This window comes from Ambystoma mexicanum, chromosome 1p (assembly GCF_040938575.1).
Source record: "Ambystoma mexicanum isolate Mex_15411 chromosome 1p, UKY_AmexF1_1, whole genome shotgun sequence".
Lineage (NCBI taxonomy): Eukaryota > Metazoa > Chordata > Amphibia > Caudata > Ambystomatidae > Ambystoma > Ambystoma mexicanum.
The window spans coordinates 1,381,345,051-1,381,370,536 of NC_090921.1; the positions used below are offsets into that span (position 1 = coordinate 1,381,345,051).

The following is a 25,486-nucleotide window of genomic DNA, read 5'->3' on the forward strand; positions in this document are numbered from 1 at the left end:
TGGGAGCAAGGAGTGCTGGAGCGACAGGAGAGCAGGTGGGAGTTGGAGGGCACAGACAGGAGAGGGGGACAGAGAGCAGGAGAGGGAGTGGTACAAATAGGGGAAGAAGTGTGGAGAGAAGGATCGAGGGAGAGACGGGAAGCAGAGTATAGGGAGAGGGGGATCAGTTAAAGGGTGAAGATAGGTGAGGGACCAGTAAGATCAGTGGAAGGATTGTGGAGAGAGAGTGAGACAGAGTGATTGGGAGGAAGGGAGAAAAAGAGCAACATCTGTGGAGTTAAACATTTAAAATGAATGAGACAGAATCATCAAGCAAAACCTGTGACGCCCCTTGGGAAGCCCCTGGTGGAGAGAGTTCAAGAAGGCTGCAGCCTTTTGGCTCCTCCCCCTAGTGTAAGGGATAGACAAAGGCAATAGGGTTCACCTTGTAGTCGTTACAGAGATTGAAGAAGCATTGCAGTGGAATAGGGAAGCCTGAGCTAGGGAGGTTGAGGTAAGCAGCAAGGACCTCCCATTGCACAAAAATCTCAATTGATTTTGGATGGGAAAAATACCTGGTTCTTTTGGTAATCAAAAGATGGAATTTAGGCATGACTTTCGTTTTCGGAGCAAAGTGGTTGCATTTCGTTTTCAAATTTTCCCTGCAATTTTTCAGTAAACCTGTGTAGGCTCTTTTACTTACAGTATATGAATCAGTCTCTACACTTGAACATACAAAAATATATTTTATTTCAGTGCACACCCACGAGTCCCTGAACATTCTAATGAAAACAATCTTTGTTCTATCTTTTTGTGGTCTACTATTGTGATTTCTTTGACCTTGCATTACACATCTACCCACCTTTTTTGAGTTCCATGTGTTAATATCCCGCAAAAATATAGTGATACAAAAATATCACTGTATTTTTGCGGCGATAATGAGCCATGGACCCTGCGGGGGACACCCACGCAACCCCTGCATTATTTTTAAATGTGCAACCCCCGCTCCCACAAATTATCCCCCCCCCAAAAATACTACCATATCTACGGCGATATTTTTGGTGGGGATAATATGTAGGGATATCCCTTTTTTGACAACCTGAGATGGCGGTTAGAGTCACTCAGATATTAAGCACCTATCTACCTGCAAACCAGACAATGGGTACAGCAGTAGAATCCATTCTTGGAAAATTAAGGGGCTTAACAGTCCTTCAAAATATAAGAAGGTCCTAGAGCACATGAATAAATGTAAAAATGATTTGCTATTGCTGCAAGAGACCCATCTCCTGGAGTAAAAATTCTATTCAACAAAAACCTTGGATATAGCGGGGGCCCTCCTTTGTTGATAGCGGGAAGAGGTATGCTGGTGGGAGTAGTTATTCACGGTACACTCTAATATTGGGCAATATTTATGATCCAAATTCAGGCATTTATGTCTTTTTAGACTTGATCATGGATAACCTGAATCATCTTGGATGGTGGTTTCAATTTTGTGCAGGATGCTTTGCTGGACAAGTAAAGGAAGTGCAACTGCGCCATTGCAAAATACTATCTCCCTTGCTGCATTTGGGCATGCAATTGCACTGAAGTACCTGTGAAGTCTCTACAAACCAGCACTGAAGAATGTTACTCTACTTTTCCTCACCACCTAACTCCAACTCCCATATAGAGCGTTCACTGATGCTGTCATTTATTGCTAGAAGCAGTGAGCAGCACTTGGTTTGGGGAAATAGCTATCTCTGATCATGCCCATGTCTGCTCGGACCTATAATTGACCCCGGTTGAGAGCAGTAAAGTGACAGAGATTTAATTTTTTCATGCTCTCTTATCACAAGTATGTGGATGCAACCGAGAAGGCACTCAAGCTATATATAGAACACTGTGGTCTGTCCTCTGGGACTCAATAAAAGCAGAAATATGTTGGTTGACTATTAGGTATTCTGCTAAGAATAAAACATTTAGACATGTCTCTAAGACCTGAACTGGCCTGTGATGCCCATCCCACAACATAAAGCCTAGCACACTGGGAGCATGATGAAAGGGCAGTTAAGTTTATAGCATTGTGGCTTACAAAGCATGAGCAAAAAGAGGTCCTTTGACATGTTCCGGAACCCTACTCAAAGTACTGCATGCATACTGATAGGCCTGAATCATTCCAAATGGGATACACTCTGATGAATTCCACTTACCTGGTGGGTACCCGGAAGGCTACTCCCTGTCCCACCTGACTTTGCAATCTTGCCTTTGCGCCTGCCATGGATCTACCGACAGTAACTTCATCGACATAAGGGTATCGTTAAACTCACCTACAATGTTCCTGTGCCATAAATTCTACTTTATGCAGATGATCTCCTGGTGCTGTTCTAATCCAGAGAACTCTGTGCACAACTTGTTTGCATTGCTTGATAGATTTGACAATCTCTGACTTTAAGGACAACAAATCAAAGTTGGAAGTATTCCTGATTACTCTTGCACTCAACACACCCCTGTTTTGGGCATTGGCATAAAAAGGGCAGCAAACAAGCTTATCTAATGAGGGATCAAACATTTGCACTAATAGACTTCTGGCGGTTAATATGAGACGCACATTAACAAAATGCGCACATGACACCAAAAGGTGGAAAAATGTGCACCTCAGTGACTGGGTCCAAAGCATCAAAATGACCCTGTTTATCCCCATCCTAGATGTCTTTATTATTATTCTGTTGCCGCTCTTAGTTTAAAGGATAGTTCCGGGACTTTTTTTTTTATTGTCCCTACGGTTCGGCCATGTGTTTTTAAGCATAACTCGGTAGATCGTAGAAAACTTTCCTATGGACCTTACCCGACTTTTCGTCCATTAACGCACTCGAAATCAGCCGCCATTTTCTGATAATCCTATCATTTCCCCCCATCGCCCTGGCTCACCTGCTTTTGCGGCACTAAATCAAATCCCCCGCCCCTGAGCCTGACATCAGCAGACGCGTACCGCCCATTTCCCAACGCCAAAGCACGTTTCGTGTCAACAATCGCTGCGCCTCAGCTAATGACGTGTCGCCATGGAAATGGCAGGACGCCTCTTTCCTCAATAAGTATAAACACACCGTTTCACAACACACAGCAGCAGATTTTCGATTCCATTACTCTCTCTGTGTTTTTTTGAGTATTCTGTGACTCGTTTCTGTGCTCTGGTCAGCTACCTTCATTGATTGTAGCCCGTGTGAACAGATACCAGTACCACCGCTATAAATTATTTTACTTTCTTTACCACACAATGGCTACAATAATGCCGTATATGTACGAGCCCGAGTACACCGAGGAAGAACTACTGGAAAGGCAAGCACGCGAAAACGATGGGGATTCGGACGGCAGTTGGGAGGACCAGTCAACGGATGAAGAGCCTGGACCATGTCGCATGGACGGCGTCTCCACCTGGTGCACGTGCAATCGGTGCGAGCTAATGCCAACTGAGGAGGAGAACTGCTGCTGCCGTGAAAATTCCGGGTGCTTGGCCTACATTTCGGAAGGCGAGCCAAGTCCGCAATGCATCACCGAGCTGCCAGAGTTCAGGGAAGCCTGCCTCTCACGGACCGTGTTGAGGATGATGATGGTGCTTATGCACGAACTTCGCGGCACTGTTCGTCCGCGTAATCCGAGTAACGAGTAAGTATACTCTGGTTGTGATGTCAGTGATGCCACTACTATTTCATGGTCGTCTCATCATTCGAATGCATGTAAATTGGTTCCATGTTGTGCATTTTCTAGATAGAATTTTTTTCAAAGCAGAATGACATTTTTTACCTGAATCGACAGTGATAAGAAAGTTGTCATTTTAATACAGTTTGCATCTTTCATTTTCACAGGTGGTACAGGCTGGTGGCCTATCGTTGCTTCACTTGGTGGCTTCACGGGAGGCTCGGACACCGCGTTCGGAGAGTAATACCTGCCTGTGCGGTACTTGCCATTAGACAACATTTCCCCAGCGACAGTGGACAATACCGCGGATTTTCCCTGGATGTGCTGCAACCGCAACTTTACAATGTGTAATGTTTATTATTTATGTTCAATTGAAATTAAGATCTAAAATAAAACCCAACATATATTTTAACAATGGTTGTTTTGATTTTTTAAATGAATCTAGTGTGTCTCCATTGAATAGTCTTCCTGTGCCTTGTCTTGTCACACCACATGTCTCCGGCCAGCATCCTCCCTCACGCTGGCCGCCCACCTTCAATCCACATAACCGTTGAACCCATATGCAGCAGACATACATATGTTATTTTGCGGGTTGGCATCAAGCCTCCCGGCCTTGCCTCCGACCCCAAAAATACTTACCACACCACTTTGTTCAAGCGTTGGCAATAAAAGGAAGGCCGTTGGATTTTATTGATACAAAACATGGTTATAGGTAAATAATCAATATGGTTGATCATAATAAATCATCCTTTTGGGCACCGGGTACAGAGATGACCCCCTCTGGCCCGTGCTGCCTTGCCACCACAGGCCAGCCTGCTGCTGACTAACTGCCTAGGCATCCAGGGTCTCCAGGGTGAACTGCACCCATATATTCTCCTGGGAGGGTGAGGTATTTATAAACTCACCCCCCTGCCTTCCATGTACTAGATCCTGCAGCCTGCCTCTTACATGCAGTTAGATGGCCTCTCCTTGGTGAGGCCCTGCGGCAAACGAGTCTTGTCTGCACGACCACCGCCCCAATCCACCCCCCCGCCCTATCAAAGGCAGTTCGCACCGGGGTACTTGTGCTGGCAAGTGGAGCTGTCAGGGAGCGATAAAGGCCAAGAGGTGCCAAAGACCATGTACACTTCAAAGTGGTCTATAGAGCATGGGTTGTTGTTCCCATGTCTACCGCCAGACCCCGTGTCTCCTGCCAAGCATCCCCCCTCACGCTGGACGGCCCCCTGCAATCCACATAAGTGTGTCTCCATTCACGAGTCTTCCTGTGTCTTGTCTGCACGACCACCGCCCCAATCCACCCCCCCGCCCTATCAAAGGCAGTTCGCACCGGGGTACTTGTGCTGGCAAGTGGAGCTGTCAGGGAGCGATAAAGGCCAAGAGGTGCCAAAGACCATGTACACTTCAAAGTGGTCTATAGAGCATGGGTTGTTGTTCCCATGTCTACCGCCAGACCCCGTGTCTCCTGCCAAGCATCCCCCCTCACGCTGGACGGCCCCCTGCAAACCGCATAATGCCACGACATATACACGTCATTCATTCACAAACACACCCCTGTTTCGAATTCTTTATAACCCACTTCATATTTCTAATGAGAACTTCTTTGCACTTTGCTAGTCAACCCGTGAAGGTGCTGGTTATCTGCTCTTCGTCTCTGTGAACTTCCGTGACCACTTCGAGGAAACTTGTCAGTTTGCAACCTGTGAACTGCTCCCTGTTCTAGGACAAGAAACTACTCTGATCCCTGCATCTAACTGTTTGCTCGTCAAGGTAAGGCCATGTACCATACTCATTTTGCGTCCAATTTCTTTTCGTTCAAGACAGTACATGCAAGGAACTAGTCACATGTTCTGAGTTTAGTCAAATTATTTTTCTATTTTTTTAAAGTTATTCAAATACTTATCCGCATGTGAATAACGTGTATAGTTCCAAGAACCAAAACATACCTTGCATTGAACCTTTTATGTGTCATTTAATTTTTTAACACATTGATATTCATAGAGAATTGTTGATCTTTACTTTTCAGAACTTTCCACAATGCCTGCCTGTTCCATTGGCGGTTGCCCTTCGAAGACCCATAATAAATCTGAAGGTACTATAATGCATGTTTTCCCTAAGACAATAGATCAGATAAGAGAATGGGTCCGATATTGCGGATATCCACCCTCTGAGCTTGAAAGTAGAGTCCTAGAAGTCTTTGCGGACAAGAGGGGTGATCGATACCGCATCTGCAGCAGGCACTTTACCTCTGACATGTACTCCACATCATTGCTAATAAAGAAGAACACACCGCGAGCGAGGCGAAAATTGCTCTCAACCGCTATTCCCACTCTATTCGTCCACATCCCTCCACTGGTGAGTCAAGTTTACGTATTTATCTCTCGGCCTTGCGGTAGTGTGTAGCATTAGCTAACAATAATTTCCCCATTTATGTATCCACTCAATATGAAGGCGGAAGATTCTCCATCCGTGTCGTTATTGCAGTCATCAGCCACTTCAAGCGCCTATCGGGTAATCTTACTTGGCTATTCTGCCACTGACTTGTTTTAGGCATGTAAATCAATAGTTTTAATTTATCGTGTAATTATTTTACCTAATGGTACACCCTTGTACTCGTCCTCTAGTCTTTGTTTTCAGTTATAATTATTGTTATCCAAAATAATTCAAGTACTGTCTTTCAGGGAGATGCTGAGGAGTCCAACGTATTGACGACTACCGTTGATGTCACTCAGATGCTCGAGGTACGTTTCAGGACAGTTCCATCGATGGAGATCATCAGATCTTGCATTCTTGTAGCGTGATTGTTACACACAATGTTTCTTTCGTTTTTAGCCATTGATATGTCCTTCTGTCGTCGCCCTCCTATGTGTCTTCTTTTTTCAATATTGTGTTCATTACTAATGAAAGTCCTATGTTTCAGGGAGTCGATGGAGCATTAGTCCAAGAAGAAGGGGGAGCGTGCAGTTACGGGTCGGCGCAACAGCTTGCAGAAGTGTGCACCGCAGTTACATCGTCCCTTGATGTTCTTATGCATTTCGAGGTATGGATACTGACAGTTCAATCAAGCGAAATCATATGACGTGATTACATCCGCTATACTTCCTTCTTTATTAACGCAAGTACTATGTTTCAGGGAGATGACGGAGCTTCTTCTACAAGAACATCACCCCTAGTAGTTGATGCAGATCTCTGGGTGGTGACACTTCCAACGATCGAGCAAATCGAATCATATTTACATATCCATTATTTATTTTAGACAACTGATCATTTGTGCAGGTCTATTTAGATGAGCCGTTCACGCCTGCACAAAGTTTCTGTTCTTTTTATCAAAATAGAAAACCATACTAATGCAATTACTGTGTTTCAGGGAGTCACTGAAGCATCATCTTCAATAATATCATCAATGGAAGTCTATGAGGAGCCCGAGGTATGGATCTTGACAGTTCCATCTAACTAGATCAACAATGCGTGAATAATTGTTGTTTGAATGTTCTACACAAAGCGTTCATTCGTGTTTTGCTATTGAGATGTACGTGGGTATTGGTCCCCAAGTACATTTTGTGTTTTCGATATTATTATACATACTAATGAAAGTTCTATGTTTCAGGGAGTCGATGGAGCGTCAGCGCGTGATGGATGTGCTTATCAGGAAAACATAGTCGTTGCAGCGCAAGAGGAAGTGGAGACATGCACACACGAGTCGGAGCAACAGCGTCCTGATGTTGAAGTTCGAGGCAAGAAAGTTTCAAAGAAAAGAAAGCAAAAGAAGGTTAGTGTCCTGGTCACTATATTATGTTGTTTTTCACTGTTAATAGTTCAATACTGTAAGTTGTGTTTAAACTGAACATCCCTTTTCCAATCTGTCCTCTAGTTGCGAGTGGGTGTACGAACTAGATCTACACAGACAGTGAAGCGAACGAGAGATGTTGCTTGTCAAACCTTTTGGCAGGGACTTGAGACTGGAGATGCATCGTGCCAATGGGAAGAATATGAAGTGATTGACAACGGAGCTATACCACCACCAGCCATTGATAGTGAATGTCCTCCTGGTAGTTCGGATGCAGTCGGAGATCAATTCACAGAATCCACACCCGCAAAAACTAAGACCGCGAGAAAGTTGAAGAAATTGTTTTATTCACCCATCGCCGGAGAAGGAACAGATGTTGCAATGGAAGAGAATGAAGTGGACGACAATGAAACACCATCAATATCACTGAACATAGCGGAAGACGATATCAGAGATTCTACCTTTCATGTGAGTGACATGTCCTCAACGTTACAGGCCGAACCAGCTGGGATGCAGAGTGACAGTATAAGGAAAGAGGCCAAATTCATTGTATTCGATAGTTGTTTGATTGATCTTATTATTCGGATGAAATGTGGGCATTCGGTTGGTGGGGAAGTATGTGGGGAGCCATTGATTAATGTGACTCGTGCAATTCGAGGCACTAACCTTAAAATACATGCCACCTGTACAAAACATCATCCGTTCACATGGTCTGCACAACCTATGCTGGGACAACTGCCAGCAGGCAATCTACTTTGTGCAGCGGCTGCACTTTTTAGTGGTTCAAGTTTTAAAATATTAGAGTCTTTCTTTCAGTTTGTGGGAATCCATTTCATTGCGAAAACTCAGTTCTACAAATACCAAACCGATTATCTATTTCCAGCCATTAGCGAAGCTTGGAGAATGGAAAAAATGTCTATTGATAGTACATTCGCGGGCAAACGGTTCAGGCTAGCCGGTGATGGACAGTGCGACAGCCCAGGATTTTCAGCCAAGTACTGCACCTACCACTTTCAGGACATGGAAAGTAAGAAAATTGTGAGTTCGGTGGTCGTGCAGGTGTCACAAAGTACATCCTCAGTGGCCATGGAGAAAGTTGGCTTTGTAGCATCATTGCAAGAACTACAATCGCGGGGAATGGTGATCGACCTGATATCCACGGACAGACACGTTTCAATTGCCAAGACAATGAGAGAACAGTACAAAAATATAAATCACCAATTTGACGTTTGGCATCTTGCAAAATCAATCAATAAAAAATTGTCGGCTGCAGGTAAAAAAAAAGAATTGCAAGGTATTTCACAGTGGTCCAAGTCAATCAGCAACCATCTTTGGTGGAGCTCAAAAACATGTGGAGGGTCGTTGGAAATTCTACTGGAAAAATGGCGGTCAGTAATGCCACACTGTACAAACGTTCACCGATGGAACACGAACCAACATTTCCACAATTGTGAACATGGCCATTTGTCCACAGAGGAGGCACGGAAGAAGAAGTGGTTGATTCCTTCATCACCCACTCACAAAGCCATTGAAAAGATTGTATTTGATAAAACTATAACAAAAGCTTTGAGGGGACTCACGGAATTCTGCCACACAGGAGATTTGGAGGTGTTCCACAATATGTGCCTAAAGTACAGGCCAAAACGATTGCATTTTGGCATGGAGGGCATGATAAATCGGACTCTTTTAGCGGTCTTGGCACATAACCATAATGTTGGCCGTCAACAAAGTAGGACGACCGGAACTTTAGGGACGCTTCGCTACAATAAGGCCTTCACTAAAAGAAGTAAACAATGGGTGATCAAACCAGTGTTTGAGGATATGCAATATGAGTTTATTGAGAAACTTATTGTTGACGTCCTAGATAGGCACATAAATGGAGTTGTGAACGAACCTGTGCAGGGGACAACTGCATTGCCACCCAACATTGCCTCTGTTCCATGTCCACCTAAAGAAGAACTCATTGAGAAATACACATCACGGTTTAAATGATTGTAATTTGATTGTCTGTTCTCTCGAGTCTCCTCATGTCGCAGGCCCATTGAATATGTGTAGCTATGTATTGTGTAAATAAAAGTGATTGCTCAGTGTACATGCAATGTGTCTCTCCACCCTTGCCCCTCCCTTCACCGTGCAGTAGTGCGAACCACCCGGGTGTCACCTGTGACTTTGCTCTGGAGTCTCCTCATGTCGCAGGCCCATTGAATATGTGTAGCTATGTATTGTGTAAATAAAAGTGATTGCTCAGTGTACATGCAATGTGTCTCTCCACCCTTGCCCCTCCCTTCACCGTGCAGTAGTGCGAACCACCCGGGTGTCACCTGTGACTTTGCTCTGGAGTCTCCTCATGTCGCAGGCCCATTGAATATGTGTAGCTATGTATTGTGTAAATAAAAGTGATTGCTCAGTGTACATGCAATGTGTCTCTCCACCCTTGTTCATTTGCGCATTAAATTAAACCAAACAGTAATATAAATCATTTTTCAAAAAATATAGAATGTCTCCGTATTTATGGTTCTGTGGGGCTGCAAAGCACGCAGACAAAATGCAAAGATGGAGTGTAAATTTCAAGTCCTGTGAGACGGCCTTACACTGAATGTAGCTAACTAGGAATGTGTGCTCGTTCAAAGTGAAGGTCAGCTGCTTTGATTTTTTCTAGGGTGCCAGAATGGCCCACGACTCAGTATAAGGTTCTATTGTTATTTGACCTTGACAGGCCGGGACCACGTAAGAAACGATAATGAATATAATTTCAGAAACGAAAGCCATTTCATGTTCGTTCATTAGAAGAAATAACGTCTGCATAGAAGGAGTGGTATTTCGGGGCTGCCCTACGCACAGACACAATGGAAAATGCAAATATAATGTAAGTAACTCTTTAGATGAGTTTATACCGCAATTTAATTACTATACAGTAGCTTTAAAGACGGGTTAAGTTGGACTTGTTCGTTCTATGTGGCATATTGTTTTGTACCGCGCACTATCTTGGGGAGAACCGTCTCCTTTTACGGAAGCACCTCAAAACCTTCCTCTTTGCTTCTGCTTTCTCTCTCCCTCTCCCCTGCTACAACTGTTCCACTGTCTGCGATCTCGGTCCTGGGCCCTTCCACTCTCCACCTGCACTCCCTGTCAACCCCTGCACTGGGGGACTGTCTCAGTATCCTACAGCCCCCCCTTGACGTTTAAAACCCAGTTGCACTGTCCTAGCTATGAAATAATTTACCGACCGAATATATAAAATGAATAATTTTAATAAAGATCTGATGGTGAGACTAATTTCATTTTTTATGTTTTTCAAACAGGTACTTCACCCATTATTGTCTGTGTCACGAGTACCAGACACCGGCGGATGGCTTTTATAACCGCCAGTTGCTTCTCCGCGTGAACAACGTTACCACCCTGACCATTTTATGGGACGATCGCCAAGTACAAGTATGCCCTTACGCGGTACTAACGGCTAGATGCAACATACAGACCGTTGTGGTGGCCTAGTGCCTCGTTGTTGGAACAGCCATGCGATTATCAGTGCGACCGAAGAGCTTATGTTATCGTAAACCAACACCCTGTGTACTGCACACGAACATCGCTTGCCTCAAGACGAACTATTTTGGATCGAGAGCAAAGAAAAATGAAAATCGCTGAATATTCTCTAAACATTTGATGTCCAATAAATGTACTTTGCCAAATGTACAATCTTGCAGTTTGCTTTTAAACCACAGTTTCATATTCCGAATTGTGGCGCTGTATTGTGAGATGATCTAAGACCCTGTGTACAGCAAAGGAACATCGCGTGCCTCAAAACGAACTTTTTGGAACGTGAGCAAATAAAAATGAAAATCGCTGAATATTCTCTAAACATTTGATGTCAAATAAATGTACTTTACCAAATTTACAATCTTGCGGTTTGATTTAAAAGTACAGTTTCATATTGCGAATTGTGGCGCGCTGTGTTGTGAGCTGATCTGTGTTGGTTTCCGGGTTCTGTGTGGAGTCGCGTAGAAGACGCCTGGGCGCGTTTGCCTACGCAGCACAGTCACGTCACGGATAGAGGCGGGGAATATGAATGTTTTGATAAAGTCTGTTTCAGGGGCGGGGGATTTGATTTAGTGCCGCAAAAGCAGGTAAGCCAGGGCGATGGGGGGAAATGATAGGATTATCAGAAAATGGCGGCTGATTTCGAGTGCGTTATTGGACGAAAAGTCGGGTAAGGTCCATAGGAAAGTTTTCTACGATCTACCGAGTTATGCTTAAAAACACATGGCCGAACCGTAGGGACAATTAAAAAAAAGTCCCGGAACTATCCTTTAAGTTGTGGATAATTCGAGGCAATGATATACTTGACACCGAAGATTCCAGTTCAATAGATCATTATGCAGTGTTAAGTTAATTAGGATTTAATTTGATTTGGACAAATGCCTAAAACAACTAGGGGCTACTTTAAAACTGAAGGTTGACTGCTATATAAAACAATGACCGCATGGTATAATGAGCTAAGTGGTCCTCGGGTTCTGATTCTCCCAATAGCTCAACTCAAAGTAATGCCTAATCTTTATAAGTTGTGACTGGGTTAGTAACCAGACTTATACAATTGGGTACTCCCTATTTTTTGTTATCGGGGGGTCGATCTTGAAACATCAGGGAGAATATTTAAACATAAAAGAGGGAAAACTCAGATCTACTACCCCTCTCTAATGTCCCCCAGTGAATACCAGGCAGAAACTTGTGTATCTACTTAGTCATTCTGTAGATAAACCAGCTCTTTTCAAAGAGACAACTCATATATATCAAAACTATACATTTTTATTAATTACATCTTGTTGACATATAGATATACCATGAAACAAAACGCTTGCTGCTCTGTTATACAGACAGGTTATCACGTTCAACCAACATTTTCAACACATTTGAGATGACTTCATAAGAAAACCTCTTCAGGGGCACATGATTTGACCAATAGGCATTTGCAATATCACATTTGTTAAATTACTGCAAGAGGGATTAGAATAGTTTGTAGCCTTTCCTATCCTCCCTATGCTTTCTGTTCTATTGTCTAGTACTGGTCAAAAACATAATACAATGGTTACAACCAATGTTTTTTAAGTTGCAATTGAGATAGGAAAACAAGCAAATGAATGCTTCCTTTCACGTCGACATATATTTCGGCCTATGAAACTTGTACTGCACAATCTCAAGTGCTGTCAGTCAACTTCGTTCTCAGGCTATCTTCAGGACATCATAATTTTTCTAAGAAGCCAATTCATCCCCTATTTTGTGAGTCTTCAATTTCTATCTGACATCCAAACCGCTGAGTTAGGGACGTTGAGAAATACGGATTAGACAACTGTACATTCAGGGACTAATATTCAGGTGCCTTTGGCTGCCTTGCAAAGAGGTTCCAATTGGTGTGTATTCAGTTTGGATGCCTCAAAATTCTTGTTTGCCGGAATCAGGTCTTTATACACCTCCACTTGTCTATCGGGATATCCTCTCTTGGACCAGTGGGGCGGGCAATTGTCATTGTTGTTTAGAAGAATTCCAGGTGGGCGTCTAGTCTCACGTGGGTTTACAGTCGGTCGCATTCCTCGTAGCTTAGTCTAATTTGCTTACTTGTAACTGTTGTTCTCCAGCATGGGTCTGGCGAGTGTGATCCTGTCCTGGAAGCCTCCGGACACCTGGACCCAACGGGTGTCGAGGAACTCCAGTAGAGGGCGCATCCACAACCTGCAGAGCCGGATCAGGTATATGCATGACATCATGCTGAGTAGAAACTTGATGGTCCTCACCGTGGCGACCCTCAGTGCCAACAGCCGTTGCACTTTGCCTGGGATGGCCGATATCCTCTCCTCCAATGGTGACCAAGGCAGTTCTTTCAGTAGGCGGACGGTCTTTACCGTGTGGTCGACGGCAACGTCCCTTGATCTGGCTTGGATGAGCCAGTCGTCCAGGTAAGGGTACACGTGGATCCCTTGCAGTCGTAGAAGGCAATTGGTGAAGACTCTGGGTGCTGACTTTAGTGGGCAGGAAAGAGCCTTGAAATGGTAATGCCTCCCTTTGAACGACGAAGCGCAGAAACTTACGGTGTACTTTGGGGATGTGGAAGTAATCATCCTCTAGGTCCAACGACGACAGAAAGTCTCCCTCCTCCAGCTGGCCGAGCATGTGCTGCAGCGTGACCATCCTGAACTTCTGTCACTTTACATATTTGTTCAGTCGTCGCAGGTCGAGAATTGGCCTTCATCACCCGGTCTTCTTTCATACGAGGAAGTACCTTGAGTAAACTCTGCAGCCCTGCAGCCGCTTTGCAACCAGCTCTATCACCCCTTTCTTTAACATGGCCTGAACCTCCAGCAGCAGCTGGGGGGATGTGGTTTTCCTGTCGGGCCACCGGTGAAAATTTAGGACACTTTCGTTGGAACTCTAGTGTGTGTCCGTGGGCGAGAGCGTCCAGCACCCAACAGTCGGTGGAGATGGTCTTCCACACGCTGACTAAGTTTGTCAGCCGGCCTCCCACCGGGGTGCACGGGTGGTGGCCAGACGTCCTGGTCGATTCAATCTTGCTTAGAGGTCGACGTGCCGCCTTGCAGTCCTTGACGATGGCGGCATCCGTGCTCGAAGTCCTTGGAGCGACCCCTGCTGACTTCCTGGGTCGAGGAGTGGGAGGCCTGGCAATAAGAGGAGGAGCCCCCGCCAAAACCTCTCGAAGACCGGCTGGACTTCCCTCCTGAGGAACGAAAGGATGGCCGTTGTTGCTGTAGCGTGCCTAGGGCACGTGCTGTCTACGTGTCTGTCTTGATGGTCTGGAGGGATTCACCCAGAGGTTATCCCCGTCAAAGGGCATGTCCAGAACCCTTGTCTGGACCTCCAGCCTAAAGTTGGTGGCCTTGAACCAGCCACGACTGCGAAGGCAGACGCAGTTTCCCATCTGGCGGAACCCATGTCCGCAATGTCCATGGGCACTATGATGGCATGATCCAGCGCCACCTCGCCTTCTTGAAGGATTTCCATAAACCTCTATCCGCTTTTCATCGGGGAGGAAGTCCAGGAGAGGAGCCAGCTTAAACCACAGCTCCCGGTCGTATCTGGCCACGATAGCAAGGGCATTGGCAGCCTTTACCGTCGTCGCCGCCAAGTAGATAACCTTTCTACCCATGAAATCCAATTTCTTCTCCTCGTTGTCCGGAAGAAGATGCCGAACTCGACAATTTCTTCCTGGCGGCCGCCGAGACCACCAAGTCCAGTGACACAAGTGAGACTGCAAGCACTTGGGTGCAGAGTGCGGCACACTGTACTTCTTTTCCAGCCAGTCTCTCTTTGCTGGGGCTGAAGAGGGTTTCTTCAACAGAGCCAGCCATTCATCCCAAACATCGTCCAGGAGCGGGACTGAAAGAGTGGTCTTCCTCTTCGCCTCCCGGCGCTGATATAAGAAGCCTTCCTTCTTCTTTTCCTCCGGCGTGAGCTGGAAAAGCTCTGATGCTCTGGCGATCATTGCATGAAAAGATTCTACCTCGCATGGAGGAGAGGCTCTGGGAGGAGGTGACGGGAGGTCCCCCATCCCGCCGTCGTCATCATTTGCGTCCTTTGTCGCCGTGTCCGACTCCATCTCCCTTGGGGGCAGGGCGTTGGAGAGGGGGCGATGGGTGGCATGGAGGCGTAGGGTACTTACTCCTTTTCTTGGCCAGCGGTTCCCCCAGTGTCAATTGGGCGGCTGATACTGGTGCCGCGGGGGGAGCGGGCGGTGGGGTTGCCGGCATCCTCCTCTGTATCTCGACACCAGCGTGTGGAGGGTCGTGAGGATGTCCAGCAAAAGGTCTCTAGGCGGTATCTGGGGTGTAGGGGGGCTAGCTAGGGTCCGGGCCCTCATCGTCCTGGGGACCCTCGTCATCACCCCCAGAGAAGGTAACCCTGTTGTCGTCGCCATCATTGTCACCCCTGTCGTGGGGCCAATCCCCAGCGTTTACCTCGTAATCGTCCTCCAGGGCAGTATGGATGGAAATGAGCTCATCCACATCGGTCAAATAAATGTCTGTTCCCTAAAGGCTTTCGACGCCTGCACCCCCTTTCTTCGGGTCCAGAGGGGTCAGTCTCTGGCTGAGGTCCGGCATCCTCTTCTCTGGAGTCTTCTCAATTGGCTTGTTTGAAGCTTCCCTCCTGGGAGGAAGAGACACCCTGGCCGTCGCCGGGGTACCCTGCGGGTCTGTCCCTAAGGCCTTTGAAAGCGACACCACCACCACCTCGAGGGAGGGTGACTACTTCGCCTGGTCCGGCTGGGCCTTCACGGAAAGGCTGGATCCCCTGTCCGGTTTGGCCTTTTCCTTCCTGGCCGTGTCGGACACCTTGTCCTACTTGGCCTTCTTCTTCGGGGCGTTGTCGGATCCTTTGTCTAACTTAGCCTTCTCCATTGCGGGTGGGTCAGCCACCGCACCCTACCTGGCCTTCTCCTGATGGACCTTCTCGGATTCTCTCTCAGCTTCCCCGGGGTAGCTGACTTCCTCTTGGACGACGATCCGGAGTGGTGGCTGGAGATTGATGCAGATGGGGATGACGATCGCGCCCTGACTGTCGCGGGACCCGCAGCAGCATCGACCCCGGCGGAGGTGGACTCGCGGTTCTTGGCCTTGTGTTGGGCCCCCACAGGTGGGGCACCCTCAAAGGACTTAGAAGCCCGCTCAGGTTTTTCGGATCCGGGAGAGGCATGACCCTGGGTACCGCTCGGTGCAGGGGCCTTGGACTGCAGCCACGATTACAACCGTTGATGTTGATCCTTCAACATGCGGTTTGTGAAGCCACGGCAAATCACACAATCTTCCTCCTTATGTGTCGGGTGTAGGCAGTACAGACACTGGGAATGCTTGTCGTCCATGTACACATTCTGCAAACCGCAGTCGGGGTAGAGCTTGAAGAGGGAAGCGCCGTACTTCTTCTCGTCCGACATGATCTACGCAGTGGAGGCCTGAAGAATCATCTGGAAGCCTCCAAGAAGAACCTTGATGAAAACAGCCCTTGAGGGGTGCTGAAAAAACCCAGAAAATGGGTACTCGTTATCGGAAGTATGATCGATGGAGCACCCAGGCTCGATTGACCGAAAAATAGAGTTTAACTCTCAAAAAGTGAACAACACAGCAACATGCTTGAAGAGGGAAGCACGAGGACTCCCAAAACTTGAACGTGCAGTAAAAATCTGAAGATGGCATCCAGACGAGGTAGAGGGTAGTCATTGGCTGGGGGCAGCATGACCCAGAGCTCAGTGATTGGTTTATAGGAGAAAGACAGTTTAGAAATGAAACTGAAACTGTTTTTTCTTTCACTGAGGATTCCCAGCCTGACGACGGGGAATATTCATGTGAATCCATGCCAGAACCCATGCTGGAGAAATGCAGTTTACGAATTCAAAAGTGACATCACCAAGACAGTTAAAGCAGAGGTCACAAGCATCAAGGAAGAACAGTCCCAGGCAATTGCGACGAATAGACGAGACACTGAGGACTTGGGGGACAGAGTGGCAGGTTTGGAAGAGCAGTTAACAGGGATCACTGAGATGGTCCTGAATGTGACACAGCAGGTGCAAAGGGCGGAAGAGAAGGTGACTATGCTGGAGGAGAAGTGTGAGGGCTTGGAAAATAGATCAAGGAGGGATAACATCAGGATAAAGGATTTAAAAGAAGGCATGGAAGGCACAGATCTAGAAGAGTGCATGATTGAACTCTTTGCGGTATGAGGGAGAATGAGGAAGACCAGTGGATGCAGATCGAGATGGTACTCTGCATGAGCAGAAGAAGGAATGAAACCGAAGCTGGGCCGTGAGAAGTACTAGTGAAAATGCATAGCTTTAAGGACAAAGATCATGAGTATTGCCAGACAACGAGAGAAGATGAAATTCAGTGGAGGTGAAGTCCAACTCTTTGATGGTGACACTTGCTAAAAGAAGAGCGTTCAAGTTTATTACAGAGGAGCTCAACAGAAGGAATCTGAGGTACTGAAGGCTATTTCCGACAAAATTACAATTCAAGATGGTGAATGAAGAGAAGATCATTTCCAGTGTAGAAGAATGAGTGTGGATTTTTGAAAGGAGACTGTCTGACCAAGGAAAAGCTGCTGGTGAAACCAACTGGAGGGGCTCGACGGCGGGTCAAGGGTTGTGGTCCCTAAAAAATAGAACAATGATTTCAAATGAATAGTGTGGGTTGCAGGGGGAGTGGAAAGGAGGGGGCTCCAGTAAGAAGGAGTGTGCCCTAACCTGCAACGAATGGTAGGAGAGGGGCAAAGAGGGGGCAGGGGCTTGGGTGTCATGGACAGACGGGAGATTTCTGCTGAATGAGCAAGAGGGGAGGAGGGGGGTCATAGCTGACAGTGCCCACAAATAGAACTTGAATGGAGGTCTGAAGGATTTTTCAAGTAATGCAGGAGGGAACAGGTCTATTGAAAAAAGGATATAAATGTTTTGTTGACTGACCAGGTAAAGATAGGGGATCCAAAGAGAAGTATGATGGGAATTGGGACAATAAGGGCACAATTTTTCAAACAGGGCAATGATTATCTTAGAATAATGGAATGTGAGAGGGCTAAATAGCCTGACCAAGAGGTTGACCGTACTGAGTGAGATTCGGAAAAGTGGGGCACAAAATGTATGCTTACAGGAAATGCACCTCAAGAAAGAAGACGCACTGCAGTTAAGGAGCAAGGAATACCCCCCACGCAGTACCAATCAAAAGCAAAAAATAAACAAGCAGGGGTGGCTATCGTACTACATAAGTCTCTTAAACTGGAAGGCGGGTATAGTAAGGCCGGTATAGTTAGGCGGGCCCCAGAGGGGAGATATGTTATGGTGAGTGGGAGAATAGTAGGACAGAAATACACACTGGTTTCACTATAGGCGCCTAATCAGGGGCAAAAACAGTTCCTGGGGAACTGTTTGCGGGAGTCTGAGAAGTTTGGGGGAAGGTGAGTGGGTGGTTGCAGGGTACTTCAATCTGGCATTTGATGCAAGTTGGGAATGATCAGGTGGAATTGGGGGCATGTGACAGGGGCAATGTTGAAGAAATGTTGGTAACGGATAGAGGAATTAGGTCTTTTTGATGCATGGAGGGTGTAGCACTCCTAAGAAAACGATTACTCATTTAACTTACATGTACATAACACATATGTGAAAACCTGGGATATACTGAGGTGATAGAACCAGACTACATACGTGGAGTAAACAATAAAACAAAGAGCAACGTCTTTAAAGACACAGAAACCACAGAAGACACGGGCGGACTGCAGCGGGACTATAGCATCAATGGGGTTGCTCAGAAAATGTGATAACCACGTCGCAGACTCAGCCACAGACCCACCACACCTTCATTCACCCATGCATGCCACCATGTGCCCAACTACTGTATTCCATCCGCAGCGCATAGCCACCCGCGCTCCCACCCAACCTATGTCATGTGCAATTCACTCCCCTTCTGCAAATGACCTGTCACCACTCACCACGAAAAGAGGTCACTGCAAACAGCCCGTTCGACAGCTGCCTCCAATCACCACACAAAGTACTCGCCTACATATGTCATATGAACCACTTCTCACTCCCCCACCCGTTCCCTCCCTTATTGCCACCAACACATTCCATACAGTACATTTTCCAGAACCTTCCGCCGCCACACTCTCCTCGGATACAACATGGCCGCTTTCCCAAATAATGTTGACGCACACCACACATCCCTCCAGCCAAACACCAGCCGCGTCCAAACTTCTCCAACAGCACACCATACCGCACGCCAATGACAATTCTGTCCGTGGAGCGAACAGGGAAATGGGTCTGCGGAGCGGACCCAGATATCCCAAATTTTTTTGGACGTGCATTTCAGTTCTTTGCAACAAAAGTACTTGTCGGATTTCCACCAAACACGCAAAAGCACGCTTTCTGGCCCAAGCCCCTGTTCCTGCCGCAAATTTGGTGAAAATCCATGCAGCCATTCGGCCTGTAGCCGTGCGCAAAGTTTTTCCCATTCAGTCTATGAAAACCCCCCCCTGCACGAAACCTCACCCAACTTGGTGAAATAATTCAGAGCCGGCCATATACTTTTTTTTGCAGTTTAGTGAGGATTCCTCCAGGGGGAGCGAAGTTATAAGCCGCCGAAAAAGTGCTCTTCCTATGAGTTTAGCAACTTACCCATAACTACACAGCCGCTACCGCGGGCCGTGTAATATATATTTTTGGGGTTGTATCCCCATATATGACAAAATAACATGCGAGTCCGACTATGTTGTATACGTCTTGCAATGCACTTGTAAGAAATGGTATGTTGGAAGCACCAAGTGCAAACTAAAAGTTTGCCTTCAACAACACGTCAGAGCCGTCACGTCAGAGCCATTGTTACTAAGGACATGAACTACCCTATGGCTAAACACTTTGCTGACGTTCATCAAGGAACTTTGGAGGCTTTCGACTTCTTTGCTATACATAGAATTGCAGCTGGGCCAAGAGGTGGTGATAGAGAAAAATCCCTTGGACAACAGGAAACATGTTGCATTTTGGATCTGGAGACTAAAAATCCTAAAGGGCACAATATAGATGAGGAGCTCTATACATTTTTGGGACAATCATTCCGATTGCTCATTAAGACATTTTTATAATTTGGACTTTAGGGCTCCCTCATTGTATTGTCTGGATGTTTCCCTTTCCTCTTCTTAGTGTTCTAACTAACTACTGTTCGATTTCCTACAGTGTGGTGAACTATTCTTTGTGAAATGTTCTGTTTCTGTCTTTGCCTTAATTGTACTTCTGATGACGATGATCGTTGTTTTTGCTCTGATATACATTTGGTTGAATATTTGAGTATTTGTTGATGGTTTCTTTTCCTCTTTTTCGTCTCTATTCTCTCCTTCTTCGTTTATGGTTAGGGTAATAGGTCTCATTGTAAGGTTTTATATCATCAATTAGATTGTTCACTTTTATGTTTTGGTGGTAGTGTTTTTCAATATCAGTTGTTTTTCATTTATTTTTCTTATCACTTCTCTTTTTTTCTATCTTCACTAATCTTGGGTATATATAGTTACAGTTGTTATGGTCTACTAAAGCTAAAGAACATCTGTGTTGAATCCAGATAATTTCTTGATGTAGACATCGATTATTGGAACAGTTAGGCAGTGGCTGAATTTGAGATACATTGCAGCCCTGCACTTGCTCTTATATTAAGGCTTATTCAGGGAATGTTTTACTAATTTTACCATGCATTATTTTAGATGATGTACAATACTTAGTTTACATTATATGGGCATCTTGCTTACCGTGCACTAGCACTTTGCCATCCTATGGTGCACTGCATTCGGCACCAATATATAGTGATATGGACCGTTTTTGCACTCTGCATCAGCACCTTATAAAAAATAAAATTATCTAGCATTAGCACTTTATCTTGCCCATTTGCACAGCATTAAGCACTTTTAATTGGTTTAGTGATGCCCATATTGTATCATCATTATAACTAAGATTTTGTGCACCTCATCATAATAAGGCATAGGTGCGGACGTCATTAGTCCTGATGTCATGTATATCTTGGTCACTGTGCCTGTGCATTTTCTCTTGCAAGTATGCACAGCACTCAGCACCTATTTCAGGTCCTATATTGTTCCCATGCATATTGCACTTTAATTGCTATTTTGTACCCAGTGTCAGACTGAGCAGCGCATTACCCTTTGTTTTGTTGTCCCTCAGCAACATGCAGTTGTGTCATCGCACATGAAATAAAAAATTCAGTGTCGTGTTGCATTTTATTTTATTACATTGTGCATATTATTGCTTTTACCACTAATCATGTTATTGTGAGTTATGGCATTTATACGCTTGATGACATACTGTTTGAAGGATACAATGTGTTTCAATGTGCATTTGCATCTATGCAACATGGAAAGCACAACTTGTCTGAAAGCGTGGAAAACACAGTAAGTTTGAAAGCGTATACGGTATTTGTCTTTTCTTTGTGTTGCTAACATTGTACTCTGACCCTGAACAACTCCTACATGTATACCGTGACTCACATAGGCTGCTCATGTGAACAGGCGACGTGGCTGTCGCGAAACGCGTTATGAAGCTGCCGATCATTCCGATTTGATTTTTCCTTTTGGGAAAATGCCGCATTTGTACGGCTTTTAACTAGTGTTTGATGCACTAATAAAGACTGCTTTTTTGAATCACTGGACTCGGACCTGATGCTTCAGCTCACAGGATTTCTTAGAGTGCAACTCATTTTACTACTGCTTTGCAGCAGTATTTGAGCATATATATATATATTACCTGGCAAACTGTTATGGATATCATTTTGTTCAACAATATATAATCTGAAATACTGCAAGATGCACCTTTCTGTTCGAAAATGGTTTCTTTTGAAACCTACTTCTAAGTCGACCTTCAGTACAAACAAATGAAAGTAACAGATGATGATGAAGTGACTGATGGCCTTGACTAATGAGTAAAATCCAAACTAATTTGAGTCCCAGCATAACGTGCGTAACCTTCTCTATGAGTTAAATGTCATACTACCCCATACGCAGTTACAATGTGCATCTGACATTACAAAAATGATCTAGGCTTATACACTCTGGAGCCTGACCCTTTCAACTTGATTTGATGTTCTGCGGATCTTAGGGGAAAGCAGGAACTCTGGGTTAATTAAACCAGCATTCCCAGGATCATTAAAAAAGGGTGGATCAATACCCACGGCCTGCAGCCCTCCACTTACTCTGACTTATGTCAAGGCACATCTGAAGGTCAGCTTGAAAAGGGAATTGATTACTGCAGGGCTCCTTCGCAGAATACTTTCGTTTTTACATAGGATAAAGCAGCAGTCCTAGACACAGAGAATGGAGTAACAATGCACATACATCGTGCTGCCATCAACCTTGAAATTTGGAGACTTGATGATAAACAAATAGATAATAGTTCATATGCGCAATAACAAGTATATACAGCCATTTTTACAAATGTATAAAACAACATAATTCCTTTACCTGTAAGCTAGGGCTAAAGCCCAGGCGCTGGCAGCGCAATAGAGGCTGTCTTGAACCTTTGCTTTTTTACAGTCGCCAACTGTTTCAGTGGGAAAAAGTCCTGTTGTGGGGCTCTGGAAGTTCAACACCGTTGATTTAACTGCAAAAATAAAGAAAAGAAGATGCATAAATCAGAAATATGAATATTTACATTTGTTTTCGCCTATTGCTTTTGTATTGTGCGCCGCACAGATCATCATAACTGTAGAACACACTATCAGCCTTGCAAGAAAACGATATTCATGACTTTAAAGGCTTGGTTATTTTAGTTTCCTCACCAATCCTTTTAGCGTTTCTACAGCATTAGCATTCAAGGCATTCCCTTGCATCAGAAACCTTCCCAATATTAGGCATTATGTGACTTTACTGATCGCAAAAGAAACGGGTGATTTAAGAACATAGAACCACATAAGTTTTACGTGGCACGCACGTAAGACTTTCGCAAGACTTTGCACTCATTTTTGCTTTGGGGACTGCTGAGGCAAGGCTTTGTCTAAGGCTTCCATCTCCAGGTGGCTATCTGGCTGCATTTCTCATTGTCACTGGTTTGATCAAGGGCACATTCCGCTAGGGGGTGTGGCCGCTACTACAGTGTTCCTGTCTGGTGTTCTCCTGTTAGAGATCTGCAGGGGTGCTACGTGGAAGTCTATCAACACCTTCACAAGATTCCATTACCTCAACAGGGATTCCAGGGAGAATTCTCGTGTCGGAAAGGCAGTGCTGCGCAACCCTTTTTGCTTGAGGCGAGTGTTCCAGAGAGGAGTTATCCTTGCTTCCTTTTGAGCTGTACGGTGCCTGCCATGGTGGTGTTGGTTTGTCCTGCTAGTTAAACGCAATCATAAGCATGTGAATCCATGCAAGAACCAATGCTGGAGGAGGAACAAGTTACTTACCTGTAACTCTGGTTCTCCAGCATTGCTATCTTATGTGGATTCACATGCAACCCTCACTCCCACCCTTCTAGGGCTCTTCATTGGTTCCTACTGCCACAATATTGTGCACTTTAAAATCTGAAGAAGGTTACCAGGGTTGGAGCTAAGGAGTACGAACATCATTGGTTGGGTCAGTATGACCCAAAGTAATAGCAATGTGCTATATAAGTGACAAACATTTGAAGCTTTAAAGCAAAACTGCTTTAATATTACTGATGAATCCCAGCCTGAGGATTGGGGAATATTCATAAGCATGTGAATCCATGTAAGATACCAATGCTGTTCTGGAGAACAGAAGTTACAGGTAAGTAATTTGTTCCTACTACAGTTGTTACATTTAACAACAGGTGTTGCCTGAGTCAGTACGATTCTAGTTTGACTGAATTCAAAAGCAGTTGTATCTGATTCAGATTAATTCTAGGGCGGCTAACTTCCATAGCAGTGTTTTTAGCTCAATTACGGTTCTGGAGTGGCTAAATTCAACGGCAGCATTGCCTAATTCAGTGCAATTTTAGTGTGACTAAATTCAAAGGGCAGCCGGATTCAGACAGTTGTAAACTTCAGAACGCAGCTGGATCCAACACAGTGGCAAAGTTCAAAGGTCAGCGAGATTGAACACATTGGCAAAATTCAAAGGGCAGAAGGGTCTAAAACCGTAGCAAACTACATAGGAAGCTAGATTCTACGCAGAGGCTACTCTCCTAATGCAGATAAATTCAGCACAGTGGCAAAATTCAGAGGGCAACCAGATTTTAAGCATTGGCAAGCTTCACTGGGCAGCAGGACCCAAAACAGTGGCAGCCTCAGAGCGGAGCCAAACTCAACTCAGTGGCAAACTTCAAAGGGTGGCTAGACTCAATACACTGGCAAAATACAAGGCTAGCAGGATTCAAAACAGTGGCAGCCTCAGAAGGCAGCCAAACTCAACTCAGAGGCAAACTTCAAAGGGTGGCTAGACTCAATACACTGACAAAATACAAGGCTAGCAGGATTCAAAACAGTGGCAGCTTCAGAGCTCAGCTAAACTAAACGCAGCGGGAAACGTCAGAGCTCAGCCAAACTTAACACATTGGCAAACTTCAAAGGACGGCTAGATTCAACAATGTGGCAAAATTCAAGGGCAGCAGGATTTAAAGCAGAGGCAGCTTCAGATGACAGCTAAATTCAACACAGTGAAAAGTTTCAAATGGTGGCTAGATTCAACACATTGGCAAAATTCACAGGGGCACCAGCATTCAACACAGTGTAAATCTTCACAGGGCAGCAGGACCCAAAAACAGTGCAGCCTCAGAATGCAGATAGCTTCAAGACAATGGCAGAGTTCAAAAGGCAGCAGGGGTTAAAGCAGTGGCAAACTTCAGAGGGCATACAGTTTCAACGGTTCTATATATTAAAATTGTGGCAAGAATTGCAGTTTACACAAACAATTGCAGCACAAAGGCTGTGGTTTTGCCGCCGCAATCCATGTAATGGATGCGGGGGACACCCCCACAACCGCCGGACCCATTATACCATTTAAGGGGAGCAGGGGACACCCCTGCAACCGTTAAATTGTATAATGGGGTACACCTTTACCGGGTCAAACCACAGCCTTTTTCCCGCGATTTTTTGTGCAGGCAACTTTTTTGCCACGATTTTATTACTGCATACCGTTTCAACAGCAATATTCAGAGGGTAGTAGAAAAACAGTGGCAAACTTTGGGGCACACCTAGATTTAAACAGTGGCAACATTCTAGGTGCTGTATTAAAGTAGTGGCAAGGTTTCAGAAGTACAGCATTAGCTGTGCTCCCAACTCTTCCCACCTTACCTGACTATTGCAGTAAACATGAGATGCCCTGGCAGGGCTCCCAGGGTTGAACAGACAAACAGGCGCTAGAGGTGGAGGTGCCCTTTGCCGTGGGCTAATCAGGGATGAGTGGATAGGAGTGGGGCGTGGAGATGGTCTGGGGGAAAGGGAGGAAGAGGGGTGCTGAAAGAGCACGGGTGGTGCTAGAAAAACAAAGAACATCAAGATGAGTTTGAAGTGGCTGTTTACCACGGTGTAATCTGGCCAAGGGAGCTGGAAGGCCAGGCGAGTTGTGGAGCAG

General features: G+C 45.4%; 1 protein-coding gene across 7 annotated transcripts in view; it reads right to left on the reverse strand.

The window, feature by feature from the left end:
* The window catches only part of PHKB (phosphorylase kinase regulatory subunit beta), a 2,092,963-nt gene that overhangs the window by 1,601,562 nt on the left and 465,915 nt on the right, over positions 1 to 25,486 (reverse strand). For all 7 annotated transcript variants that reach the window (XM_069607056.1, XM_069607058.1, XM_069607055.1 and 4 more), the window contains one exon: positions 22,427 to 22,565. In XM_069607056.1, coding sequence (XP_069463157.1) covers positions 22,427 to 22,565 — 139 coding nt within the window. The remainder of the gene's footprint in view (positions 1 to 22,426; positions 22,566 to 25,486) is intronic.